Source organism: Triticum aestivum, chromosome 4A (genome assembly GCF_018294505.1).
Source record: "Triticum aestivum cultivar Chinese Spring chromosome 4A, IWGSC CS RefSeq v2.1, whole genome shotgun sequence".
Taxonomy (NCBI): domain Eukaryota; kingdom Viridiplantae; phylum Streptophyta; class Magnoliopsida; order Poales; family Poaceae; genus Triticum; species Triticum aestivum.
In genome coordinates, this window is record NC_057803.1 from 650,993,071 (window position 1) to 651,007,382 (window position 14,312).

The 14,312-nt window shown below is 46.9% G+C and overlaps 1 protein-coding gene across 1 annotated transcript; it reads right to left on the minus strand.

Moving 5' to 3' along the window:
- Window positions 1–5,788: 5,788 nt before the first annotated feature.
- On the minus strand, window positions 5,789–8,326 carry LOC123084197 (G-type lectin S-receptor-like serine/threonine-protein kinase LECRK2). The gene has a single exon (XM_044505920.1). It carries the CDS (start codon window positions 8,324–8,326, stop codon window positions 5,789–5,791), a length of 2,538 nt encoding a protein of 845 aa, XP_044361855.1.
- Between the last annotated feature and the right edge of the window lie 5,986 nt (window positions 8,327–14,312).

Below are 14,312 nucleotides of genomic sequence, written 5' to 3' on the forward strand. Positions count from 1 at the left end.
AAGTCGCACAAGTTTAAACAGGTATCTGTCCCAATTTCTAGTTTTCATTTCGCGAGAGTTCGGATCGAGGGGAAGGCTAACAAATTAAATGAATATTCGTGGTTACAGAAATTTTTAGACAAACGGGCAGGGAGCTCCTCGGCTCCATTGTATAAATGAAACCATGTTATACAACAGCCAAAATAGTTATTCATAAAAGTTTCAGAACCTCATAACTGAAGCATAAAAAGTACGGGGTAAACAAAGCTAAGTAGCAACCAGCAGCCCAAAGATTGCATTTTAGAGTCTTGCTTCGGTACCCCCTCATAAGGGCGGTAAGATCATTTGACCATAAAGTATACATCCTCCTCCCCCTCCCCCTCACAAACTATATAAGCGCAGTAAGATCATTTGACAATAAAGTATACCCACCTCCGTGTGTGGCACATACAAAATAGGTGCATGAGGTAGGATTCAAACTCCCAATCTCTTCGTTTACTTCTACCCACAATAACCAACTAGGACAGCTCACTTATTGTGCGTACTTCTTTTATTCTTCTTCTTGTGCATCTTCTCAGTCTAGTTTTTTTTGCCTTTTTTCTTCAGTTTTATTTTTCGTTATTTCTTCTTCTTCTTTTTCTTTTTCTCTTTTCTTTTTCATTTTTAATTAAATTTATGATTTTTTTCAAATTCGCGAACTTATTTTTGAATCTGCGAACCTTTTTCAAATGAATGAATATTTTCAATTTTGCAATTTTCTGGCATCTTGGGCTCTTTGGCTCCCCTGCTTCCGGCAGATGGTGTAGATTTGACGGAGGATATTTTGCAAGGAGTGATCACTACCAGAAAATCAGCTTACGTTGACGGCCCCATCTATGCCGACGGCCCCCGTCGGCATAGATAGACCTATCCCGACGGCCTAGGACAGGCCGTAGGTGTAGAAAAGTCGTCGGTGTACGTCTATCTATGCCGACGGGGCCATCGGCATAGATGAGGCCGTCGGGACCACTCGAGATACGCCTACGGGGCCCGTCGGCATAGGCTAGTCTGGCTGATTTAAAAGTTACGTCGGTTCATCTACCTTTTCTCAAAGTATAACGTTTCTGGACTTTTTGGTGCCGCAGTGCGTCAACAGGGACCTGTTGTTGGCATCGCTGCCATAGAGCCGACAACGTGTGGACTGCGTGGACTGGAGTGCATCCACTGCGTCTCCTCGATCTACGGCCACAGTCGCGCCATCGCCAAGATGCTCATGTCCGCCCGGAACTATGGCCACGGTCGCGCCGTCGCCAAGATGCTTATGTCCGACCGGAACTATGGCCACGGTCGCGCCGTCACCAAATCGTAGCAGAAATACAGAATACGATTGCACGGTGTTACTGCCGTGGCACGTCATGGCGGACAACGTGTGCGCCTCAGCGGTCTGAGCTCTGCTTCTGCCCTGACCTGTAGGTGCGCCTGCATCATCTTCACGCTGATGACGAATAGGCGTCCACCACGCTGATGACGGTGAGCTATTCCACCTCTGTCGCGTGGGTGCAGATGTTGTACATGATCGGCATCCGACCGGAAGGTGACGAAGGCAGAGGCGGAAAGGCCATGGTCAAGGTTTTGGGTCCCGAGCGGACCTTTTTTCTCGTGGGGCACCGGAATTTGCGGTTACCACGATAACCACGAAATTCCGGAAAAAATTCGGACAAATTTGAAATCAAATTTTGAATTCAAAATTTTCGAAGTAGATATAGATAGGTTTATCAGTCCACCCCTGGTCGCCCCACTATTTAGCAGTATTTTTAAACTTTTGCATCCTCAAAAAGATACCACTAGGCCGCCAGCAGCTCTATGGTTTGATAAGAGATGGCCTGTATTTAACTATGCTGTGAGCTTTTGAATTCAAAATTTTCAAATTATTTGAATTTTTTTGCTCGGTAGGCGTGGTTCTCGAGCGGGGGTGGTAACCGCGTGAGATCTCGGAATTTCGCTGGGTACCCAAAACAGTGGCCATGGTACACGCTCCAGTTTCCTCCTACTTAAAATTGTATTGTTTAGTAAGCAATTACTACATTGACTGCTAACAAGTACAGTAATAGTCAAAACATTCTTCATCTTGGCTGGAAAAGAGTCCAAAATTCTACTCTGATGCAGCCTAGAACGCTCCTAGTACAATTTCTCACGTCATTCCTGGTCAGAAATCCAAGACAGGCATTGGAGTATTCATGCATTGGAAAGGAGATCGTCATGCATTTTTTTGTTGTTGCAGATTCACGATTACAGGCTCAAGCTCAACAACGAGATTGGTGGCTTCAGTTGGCCCTACACTGGGAGTTCACGAACCAAACTTCTTTTGTGACTATCAAACATTCGTGCAAGCTATGGACAGTCAAGATCCTTACACTGCTGCTTGGCTTCCCCTTTTATTTCCTCCCGGCCTCAGCAACTGTTCTCTAATCTCTAATCTCTGTTGCACTGGTGAGTGAGCAGGTCGCCGCCTCTTACAAAACATTTAGTTCTCATATGCGTCATAGGTAGGCGTCCGTCACAAACAAAAATTCTCTCCTAATTGGATATATATTTGGTGGAATGGTTCGTGCGGCTGAGTTCATGTCGATTTATTTTGTGCATTGATTAATCTTTTACATTATTATTATTTGCTATCATTTGAGAAGCAATGCCAATCTGGGGCCTACATATAGTCTGCTAAAATTAAGTCACTTCCTCTCATGTTGTTTCTACATATCATTGTTTTGTCATGTCGACAAGATCTATGGATGAAAAATCCAAACAAGCTACAAATTAGGTGAACAAATGTAAAGAGTTAAATACACTACAGGTGCCCTAACTTGCCCGGCGCGGTTAGTTTGGTGCCTAAACTTGAAAAATACACAAAAGTGATGCCATAACTTGTCTAGGCATTCAAATACGGTGCATCTTGACGTATGCCGCCGTATTAAGTGCCCGTGTGGCATGTCGGTGTGTCGTTAGGCCACATGTCAGTGGCCGCGGGCGCGTTGTGAGCTGTGCGTGTAGTTTTTTTTTTACAGAAATGCCTCTGGACTTTAGTTAATTATCGAAAAACATCGTTACTCATGCTAGACGCAAGTTTTTTTTTTTTACGGAAACGCGTTTGTACTTTAATTAATTCTCACAAAAATATAAACACAAGCTGGCATGAAGGGAATTCAAACCACGGACATCCTGGTTGCCTAACAAACAAGTGGGCCATGAGGCCACACTTTGATTTACATTTAACTGCTAGCTAGCAACTTATATGGACGATTCCGCGTATCGCTTTGCACATATTTTTTGAGTGAAGTTTCTGTTTAATTTTCATGATACATAAATTTTCCCATATGAAAAAATAAAATAATTATCAATACGCAATTATTGTTTATTTTATATCTTTACTCTATTTTCATTATTGTGTTCATTGAAGAGATAAACATTAATTTTTTCTAAAATTTATGTGGACATAAAAAATTGAACGTATATTAAAAATTATTGTGTAAATATATGCATCTTCATTGAGGATCATAAGGACGAACAATTATTGTGTATCTTCATTCTATTTCTAAAATACACAATTATTGAAAAATTGACAATATTGCATTTTAAAAACTGTTCAACGTGTATTAAATATTATTGTGTGACAATAATAAATTCTAAAAATGTACTAACATGAGCGTGTTTGTAAAAATTTAAGAATAATATTACACAATATTTTTTAATACGCATTTAACATTTTCAAAAAGCACGGCGAACATTTTCTAAAATAATATGAAAATGAAAAATGAACATGAACGTGTCTTTTAAAAAATGCTCACCATGTTTTTAATATATGTTCAACTCTTTAATTCCACATCAATTTTAGAAAAAGTTCATGTTTATCTCTTGAAAGTACACTATAATGGAAATAGAATAGATATACAAATAAACAAAATTATATATTAATAATTATTTTATTTTTTTGACATGGAAAAATTTATGTATCATGAAAACTAAACATAAACATCACTCGAAGAAAGACAAGATAGTAACGTGGAATAAATAAATAAAAACTACTCCAGTAAAAGCATATTCAGAGCTATACATGCAATCATCTATATAAACCAAACCGTGGCCGCCTGGTCCGCTCGATTGTCAGGCAACAAGGATGTCCCATGTTTGAATTCCCTGTACGCTGGTTTCCTGGTATTTTTTGCGAGTATTAACTAAAATCAAGGGGTATTTTTTACGAGAATTAATTAAAATCCAGGGGCATTCCTATAAAAAACAACATGAATATCTCACAACGCGCGTAGGCAACCACTGACATGTGGCCCAATGACAAACTGGAATGCCACGCGGGCACTCGATACGGCGGCATATGTCCAGAGGCACCGTATTTGAACGCCCAGCCAAGTTACGACACAACTTTTATGTATTTTTCAAGTTTAGGCACCAAACTGACCATGCCAGACAAGTTAGGGCACCTGTAGTGTATTTAACTCAAATGTAAAGTATGATATAGTCAAGGCTAGTCTCATTTCCATGATGTTGTTCCCACATACGGTGTTTATCAGCCATTACTCTTGGATCTCTAATTTAAAGACTATTGTTGATCATGGACGAAAGCTACAATTTATTTTGATAGCAGATTTCTATAACCATACATGTTACCATCCATAAAATATTAGAGACGTCCCCCTTTCTCATTGGCAAGCTGTTTTATACATAGGAAGTTAGTAGAATTTGAAGCCTCCAAAGCAGCGCTTTATGAAATTTATGCCAAGTGAGCCTCTTTCAGTCTTCATGCTTGCTAAGATCGTTTTGTTTTCAAAGAGTATGCACAAACCAATATGATAATAATTGTTTTCTAACCCAAGTGGTACTTGCCAACATCACTATTTCGACCCTATTATGTTCTGTCATTGGATTATAGTTGCATTCTACACCCCCTTGATCACCAATGTCAACTTACTAATTTTTGTGGCATCATTTTAGTGAATTCCATGTTCAATCCATAACTAATTATGATAGTCATTTCTAGAAAAATCATGTTGTTTGATTGGTCTTCCAACATTGAGTGGTAAGGTAAACGGGAAGATAGACATGTATCTATGCCATGGCACGAACTGCGGAATGTCACTCAAAATTGTTATGCAGGTGTGTGTTTCCCACTTAACAAGCTGTCATAATCTATCTTACAATTTTGTTGTATTCTTTTCCTTATAATTTTCTCCATTTGAGTTCCCGCCTCAACGCGCGGGGTGTCATCTAGTTTAACCAATGCATTTTCCTCTTCTCTGGACAGCCACCCCCTCCCATAGTAGTTGGATTTCAAAGAGGTAATTTTCTTGCATGTAACTGGACTGAGTTTGAAATAACTCATTGAATAAATTGGCATGGCTTGTGCTACTGACTTGAGAAGGACATCTCTACCAGATGCATATAGCTTCTTTTCGCAGTAGCGTGATACCAATGAGCATACACGCTCAGGGATATGCTCAAAGGCTTCCTTAGTGGACCAATCGACAGCCTTAGGTAAGCCCAAATATTTGGCACCACGGGCTTCAGTTTGAATACTCAAAGTATTTGGCACTTCCATCTTGACATCATGTTCTGTTTTTGGACTGGAGAAAACTGAGGATTTTTGCTTATTGACTAATTGCCCCGAAGCTCGGTTATAATCCTCAATCATAGTCTGAATCCTTTATGCTCCTTTCTTAGAGGCTTAAGAGAAAATAATGCAATCGTCCACGAAAAAAAGATGTGACACCCAGGAGCATGGGCATGGATGAAACATCCTTTAGATCGATTTTTTCTTTAACTTTCAAGATATATAAATCCATGTAATCTTGAGCTGAGGAATTAAAGGTGAGGATTCTACATAACAGTTTGGAGGGTCAGGCAGTGCCTGAACCTGAGCCCCGTCCCTGGTCTCCAGCATCTGCACCACTTGGTGCATGGTCGGCCGCAGCTGCGGGTTCGGCTCGATGCACCAGAACGCCACGCGCGCGAACTGCTCCACCCTCTCCATGTCCTCCACGGTCTCAACGCCCGCGTCGTCATCCAGCATCAGCTCCGTCCTTCGCGCGACCACTAGCTGCGCCGCCCAACCGAACATCGTGACCGTCTCATCGTCATGTACCGTGCCCGGCGGCAGGTTGTCGTGCACCACGCGCTCCTGGCACCTCCGGCAGCAGATCATCTCCAGCAGCACGACGCCGAAGCTGTACACATCCGCCTTGGTGTCGACGCGTACTTCGCTGCGGAGCCACTCGGGCGCGATGTACCCTCTTGTGCCCCTGATGTGGGTCACCGTGGTGTGCACCTGCTGGCTCCCCAGCAGCTTGGAGATCCCGAAGTCGGTGATCCTAGGGACGCCACGGTCATCTAGCAGGATGTTGTCAGGCTTGATGTCGCAGTGGATGATGGGGGCGCTGCAGCCGTCGTGGAGGTACTCGAGCCCCCGGGCGATGGCGACGGCGGCCTCGGCACGCCAGCACCATGGAGGCCGCCTCTCTTGGTTCACGAAGAGGACTCCGCGGAGCGACCCGCCAGGCATGAACTCGAAGACCAGCATTCGGTGCTTGCCTTCTTTGCAGTAGCCGATCATACGGACCAGGTTCCGGTGGTGGATCTGCCCGATGGACTGCACCTCGTTGGTGAACTCTTGCTCGCTGTACTCATTCGAGTCGATGAGCTTCTTCACCGCGATGGGGTGCGGCTGCGGCGATCTGATCGTCCCTTTGTAGACCTCCCCGAAGCTCCCTTTGCCCAGCAGTTTCTCAAAGCCGTTGGTGGCTTGGTGTAGCTCCTTCCAGCTGAACGCTCTCACACCAGAGCTCAACGGCCGCCGGCTATCATCGTGCCCGACGAGGTAGCGCCGTGCCACGAGGCCGCTGATGGTGATCAACAAGTGGCAGGAGACGCAAAGGGCGGCGATCTTGTAGGGACGCATCATCTTTCTCTTTGCCGCCGACGGTCCATCCGTGTAAGGAGTATTCCCCTTGCGCACTTTGATCAGCGTCGTCGTCGTGACGTCGTCAGCCCGCCGGCCATACGTGAGCGCCCCCACCTCTGCGCAGTCGGATCCGTCGATCATCAGCGCCGCCGCGCAGTAGCAGTGGCTGAGGCAGTAGCTCCTGCACTGCTGCTCCGTGACCGACGGGTACTTCTTGTGGTACAACGAAATCTCCCAGGTGGTGTTGGGCATCTCGACGAGCGAGAACTCGTCGGAGCTGCCGTTCTCCCCGCCGCAGCTGCTGTGCGGCTCCAACTCCGGTGTGCAGCCGCTGTCGGTGTGTTGTGCGTCGACGTAAGTGTACCCACTCGGGCACAGGCAGCTGAGCCGATCTCTGGTCTCCACGCAGTACGACCCCGGGCCGCACAAGCCCTGCCTCAAGGACGTAACCTTGGTGCAGCCTCCATCGCCGGGGAGCGCTCCCGACACCGTCCAAGTCGTGTTTCCGCCGCCGTTTCTAGGGCGGGTGTAGGTGCGGACTATGCCGTCAGTGTCCATCCTGGCGAACTGCAAGTAGTCGCCGCCATTGGTGCCGAAGCTGCTCGCCGTCGGCGAAATCAAGCTGTGAATGGTGCCATTGTGAAGCGTGTAGTTGAGAAAGCCCCGGTCGTCCAGGGTGACGGTCGTGTTGTCGCCGGAGCCGTAGGTGTTGGTGGCCCAGTAGGAGTTGTGCTGTATGTGACCGGTGAAGAGGTCGATGCAGAGGACGACGTTGCCGTCGGGCTGGGCTGCCAGGCTGAACCGCCCCGTGGCGAACTCCGCGTCTGCGCGCTTGGAGAAGAGATACCCCCCGAACGAGGAACCCGGCGTCGGTGCCAGGGGCTGCCCGGGCAGCAGCGTGTCCGTCGGGTACTGGAAGCTCTCCCAGAGCACGGTGTCCCCGTCGCCGCCGAGGAATCGGACGTTGCCAGAGTCGCTCAGCGCGAGCACGGACCCGCGCTGCATGCTGCGAGTCGGGGCCCTCCACAGCTCCTGGCTGCCGCCGTCGGTGAGCGTGAGGTGGCCGTCGGCCGTGACGCTGAGGACGGACTTGGCGGTGGCGATGGGCGTGTCGCCCATGGTCGTCTTTTTCGCGAACCACACCACGGACTGCGGCTGCGGCTGGGAGGAGGTGCCGTTGCCGTCGTCCCCGAGGCGGAACCACGTGGCGAGGATGAACTTGGTCGGGTCGGAGTCAAGGGCGCGGAAGCCGAAGGCAAAGCCGCCGGAGGGGCTGGTGATGTACCGGGGCGGCGTCAGGGCGTCTCCCGCGGTCAGGTTGGTTCGCGCCGTGGCCGCCAGCAGCAGGCCGGTTTGCTGGGCGGCGAGGCAGAGGAGAGCAAGGCGGGGCAGCAGCGTCTGCATGGTCGTACGTACGTACGTGCTGCTGCTCGTCCGTAACCTCTGACTGTTACTTTAATGGCGTGTGGCCTGCCCCCACCTTGATTAATGGGCGCGCCTAGTGCTCAGCCCACTGATTCCTCCACTGAGATTTGGTGGTATTTGCAAACTAATTCATGTCAAGCTGCTTTTGATGATTTCACCCGGACCCTGTGCCGAGAGAAAATATACCTGGAACACGGAAGCTTGTGGTGCTACCGGTGCATCGAATTCACATTATGCTTTTAAAATATTTAAAAAAATTTGAAAAAATTAGCACACTCACACATCATCAATGTATGTTGTCACAAAATTTTAAGTCAAAATTTGAAACATAAAAAAAAAACAAATTTAACAAATTTAACACTAAATAGTACATAACATAACTTGGACTTTAGATTTGGTTCTTTATTCAAATTTATCATTTTTGTACCTCAAAAAATATTTCTAATTTTATATCAAATTTTGTGACATCATACATTAATATTGGCATATTACATTAACTAGCAAAAGAGCCCGTGCGTTGCAACGGGAGAGAAAACATAACACACACACTCTTAACTCAACAACCATGCTCAAGACCACAATAGGTCCATCGCCTTTATTTTTGCGAGGCATCGTATTTGTGTTGCCGCTAATCCTCCTTCTCACCCTCGCCGGCGATGGCCTCGGTGTTCACACAAAATAACAAAAAAAGTGTGTTGAATATGGTTAATCCTAAGGCGTCTCTCTCTCTCCCTCTCTCCTCCCTCTCCCTCTCTCTCCCCCCTCTCTCTCGCTCGCTCGCTTTCTCTCACTCTCGCGATGAGAAATATGTTGTTTTCCCTTGCGACATTTTTCAGAGGTATGCACGTTTAGTTATTAATGTTTTCTTTTCCGTATATGGTTATAGTGGGGTATTTATTTGCAATCCGGATCGCCGCCGGTATGAAAAAAACGGATCTTGCGCTATAAATTATAAGTTTGCTTCCACAACAATATTTTAAAAATATTTAACAGGTAAAATTAACATAATATTTAGATTCCACACATTTTTCTAATAAAATTTCATATATAATATGTTAAAATCGAAGTTACGGTTTAAAAGATACAGATAATTTAGAAAATCATTTGGTTTGACTCAAATATATTCCAAAATAATATGTTGTCACACCCTAGCTAGTCATGTATTAGAGTGTTGCATCATGTTTACTCTTTCATCAGAAACTTGAAATGGGGATTTGTGAAACCCTCAGAATCATTTTGAAAATGACCCAAATAAAAATTTCTCCAAAAGGGTCCAAGAAAATGCTCATGTTGCTCTCTGAAAATATTGGACAGAGATAAAAATCAAACCAATATTTTCAAGAGCTCATAGGTATTTATTTTGGGCATTTGGAATTAATGCATAAATATTTGCATTGGAAATATATTAGTTATATATATTAATATATGTCCAAAAATTATGCCACCTGTTGGGGAGCTCTGGAATAATATATCTAGCTCCTGCAAAAATTGGCATAAGGTAATAAAATGATTTAATATTTTTTTAAATCAAAACAAATGAGAGAAATTAGAAAACAAAAATAAATAAAAGAAGGAGAAGCTTACCTGGGGCTCCTTCCTGTGCAGCCCAGCAGTAGCTGGCCGGCCCAGCCAGCAGGCGGCCCAGCCCGCCTCCTCCTCTGTCGTCTTCGTCCTCGACAGAGGGAGGGGAGTGTGCCCGGCGCGCGCGCGCGCCACCGCGCCACGCCACCAGCTCGCCTGCCTGCCTGCCTCTCCCCTCCTCGTCTGGATGCCCTGGAACGACGCCACGCCCCCCCCCCCCGTACTCTCTCACTCTCCCCCGGTTCTTCCTCTCCTCTCCCTCGCTCTCTCTCTCCTGTGTCCGAACGCACCCATCGCCGCCGTTCGCCATAGCCGCCGCTACCGGCCTCCCCTCGCCTCCCCGACTCGCGCAGGAGCTCCGCCCCCTCGCCCTGAAGCTCTCCGTCAAGCCACAAGACGCCGGACGCCCTGTGGAGCCACCGTCGCCATCCTCTTCCTCCTCGGGCTCCGACCACCATCGCCGTCGATTCGCCGTCTCCAGTGCGTCCCCGAGCCCGCTTCGACGCCCGCTGCAACCGCGGTGAGCTCCGCCACCGTTTCCCTCTCTTCTCCCCCTTGTTCCCGCGCCGTAACTCCGTTTCCCACCACGGCCGAACCTCCGCCGTCGCCGAGCTCGCCGTCGACGCAGCTCCGGTGACCATTTGGTCACCCCAGCGAGTCCAACAAGTTCGTAAGGCCCCGTAGAGCATCCCTAGCGCCTCGCTTCGCTCGCCTTCGAGCTCCAACCACGTTTCCGTGCACAACCGAACCCCGGCGGCCGCAGCCGAGCTCACCGCCGTCGACTCCGGCCACCCCAGGCCCAGCCACGGCCACCGCCCGACGCGCCATCGAGCTAGCTTTCCAACGCACCTAGCCGCACGCCGTTTGGAGCACCACAGAGGAAAACCGAGGCACATGTACGCCGCGGACCTCGCCGGCGGGTTTGACCTATCCGGCCTGGGGTTTGACCCCCCCCAGAGTCACTGACGCGTGGGCCCTGTCGGCCAGGTGGTTAGCTTAGTGCTAATCACTGTTAATTAACCCCCCTGACACTGACCAGTGGGCCCCAGCGCCACTAACTCTTAATTAGGATTAAACTAACCTCTGTTAAACCCCCCTGTCACTGACGTGTGGACCCCACACGTCAGGTTTGACCCCAGCCAGCCGCAGTTGACCGCTGACGTCGTGCTGACGTCATGCTGGCGCAATATATATATTTCTGGATTTAAATTAAATCAGGAAATTCCAGAATATAATTTAAACTTCAAAAATTCATAACTTTTATTCTGTAACTCCAAATCAGACAAATTATATATGAAAAATGATCAGAAAAATCCAATCTATCCATCTGTACTATTTTCATGCATGATCAAACAAGTTAAATTGATGTTTAAAGCAGAACAAGGAAAAGCACTTTAAAAGGCCATGTTTGAGTTTGAAATTTGGATCTTTGATTCAAATTGGTTCAAACCCTTCTGGTTTTAGTTGCATTAGCCCAACACACTCATATTGCCATGTTTCATGCATGCATCATATTGTTGCACATTGTTTGGTGATGGTTGTGTATCGGTGTCCTTTGCGACAGGTTCTGCCTCCGAGGAGTACCGTGATTACCCTAACGAAGAACCGTATCAGTGCATCGAACCATCAGGCAAGCAACCAACCATTTGATCATATCGATACAATCCCATGTTCTCGCTCCTGCTCTCTTTTACTGCATTAAGACAACGCGATTCAAACTGCTGTGTGCTACGGTAGTTGAACCCATTTCCTCTGCATAACCTGTCATTGCCACAGTAACTAGATGAAACCCACTAGCATGTGTAGGAGTTGATTGAGCCATATGTATGTGTTGTTCCTACCTTGCTATGCCTGCTATGCTTAGAGTCGGGTCAGGTCTGGTTCATCCGGGTGATGGGCTAGAGTGAAATGATTATGTCGGTAATGAGAGTGGTGTGGTGAACACGATTTGGTAAAGGTATCGATGAGAGGCCATGTAGGAGTACATGGTGGGTTGTTTCATTGAAGCCGACCTTAAGCACTGAGATCTGTATGTGTGATTTAAGAATCAGCTACTACCATGCATTGGGCCCGAAACCAATGGACCCTCTCGGCTTCTTATTCACCCTAGTTCTCCGTCCAGGAGTTGCAAGTAGTTTCTGGTGTTTGTAGCCTACTGGAGGCCGTGGACAGCGCTGACCGTAGGGGTGGGCTGTGATGCGGTAGGTACGTGGCCGGGTGTACCGAATACCCGTTAGGTATCTCGGGAACCCTGTTCACATCGTTCGGGGCCGTATGGGAAACCTCGGCCGGACTCCCTGCGGATGGAACCTGGATAGGCGATAAACCTGGACTGGAGGCTTAGGTGATTAGGTAGGTCGTGGCCGACACCCACGTTGGGCTTCCGCTTGAAGGTTGCCGAGTACATGTCGTGTAAACGACGGTAAGTGGTGAGAGCGTGTATGAAGAAGTACACCCCTGCAGGGTTAACATGATCTATTCGAATAGCCGCGTCCGCGGTAAAGGACTACTTGGTTGCCTATACAGTTCATAGACAAGTAAGTGGAAACTACTAAAAGCCTCAAGATAAGTGTGAGTGCCGAGGATGACTCTTCCGTAGGAAGACGGAGGCGGATCCTCGGTAGTGTATTGAAGTGGTGAGTAGTGGACTCGTGTGTGCAAAACCATTTCAAGTTGAAGTATCGTAGGATAGTCTAGCCAAGAGTCAAAGCTGGCTTGCTGCAATAACTCCACCAACCCTTCTTGATAATATGCATGTATGTAGGATCTGATGTAAGTCTTGCTGAGTACCTTTGTACTCATGTTGCTATAATTTACATTTTTACAGAAGACGCTGCAACCCCTTCTGATGGGTTCTATGTAGACGTTGACATCAACGAGTAGGCTAAAGGCCCAGGTGGTGATCCTGAGCTTATGAAGGACCACGTAGTATAGTTAGGCTTTCCAAGCCTCTTTTATTTTACTAGTTGTCTGTACTCAGACAAATTACTTCCGCTGCTGGTTTGTATGACTGTATGACTTGAATGTTGGGTCGTGAGACCCGTTCCTTTGTGTATGTTATGTATGGCTCCCTGAGCCTTAAATAAAGTACTTGTGTCGTAGAGTCATGTTGTGATGCTTCGTTGTATTTGCACATATCGAGCATATTGTGTGTATGATTGAAATGCTTGGTATGTGTGGGATCTGACTATCTAGTTGTTTATCTTTAGTAGTCTCTCTTACCGGGAAATGTCTCCTAGTGTTACCGCTGAGCCATGATAGCTTGCTACTGCTCTGGAACACTTAGGCTGGCCGGCATGTGTCCTTCTTCGTTCCTGTGTCTGTCCCTTCGGGGAAATGTCACGCATTGAGTACCAGAGTCCTGTTAGCCCGCTACAGCCCGGTTTACCGGAGTCCTGCTAGCCCAGTGCTACAGCCCGGACCCACTTGCTGATGACCGACACGTTCGAAGCTGGGTCATGGATGCCTGTCCCTGTAAGTCTGTGCCACTTTGGGTTTACGACTAGTCATGTCAGTCCGGGCTCCTTATCATATGGATGCTAGCGACACTGTCATATACGTGAGCCAAAAGGCGCAAACGGTCCCGGGCAAAGGTAAGGCGACACCCGTGGGGATACCGTGCGTGAGGCCGCAAAGTGATATGAGGTGTTACCGGCTAGATCGATGTGACATCGAGTCGGGGTCCTGACATATTTAAAAATACTTAACAGGTAAAAATAATCTCATATTCATATTCTACATATTTTTCTAATCAAATTTCATATATAACATGTTCAAATCGGAGTCACGGTTTAAAAGATATGGATGATTTTAAAAAGCATTTGTTTGACTTAAATTGATCCGAGGATGGATTACCTAAAACATCAGGGGGGGTTTCGAAAACTGTAAAATAACGGTTCGGGTGTGACTTAAATCTGGACGGAGGGTTGATTTCAAGAAAAGACATGGACTTTTATGTAAAATATGAAAATAACGCTTCATTTTAACTTAAAACAGGATTGCGGGTGAATTCTCTGTAATAGAGGGACTTTTCTGAAGAAATGCCATGACGGACGAAAGAAAACCAATTTGCTTTATTATTAGGTAAAGATAAAGATAAAGATAAAGATGCGCTAGAATTTTTCAAATTTTTTAAAATATTTTATGACCTTCGGTGCATCGGTAGCACCACAAATATGGATACACAGGATACTTCCCCGCTCGGCCAATGTTCTCGATCGCCGGCTGTGACGTACTGGGCGAAAGACGAGACAGTTTCTAGCTTTTTGCCACCGAGTGGCGTTGCCGTAAGGTCAGGGGCGGTCTGACCATTGCCACAAGACAATTGCAACGGCAGAGATCAACAATCTCTATTTCTAATGGACGAGTTGGTTGAATAGTCCCC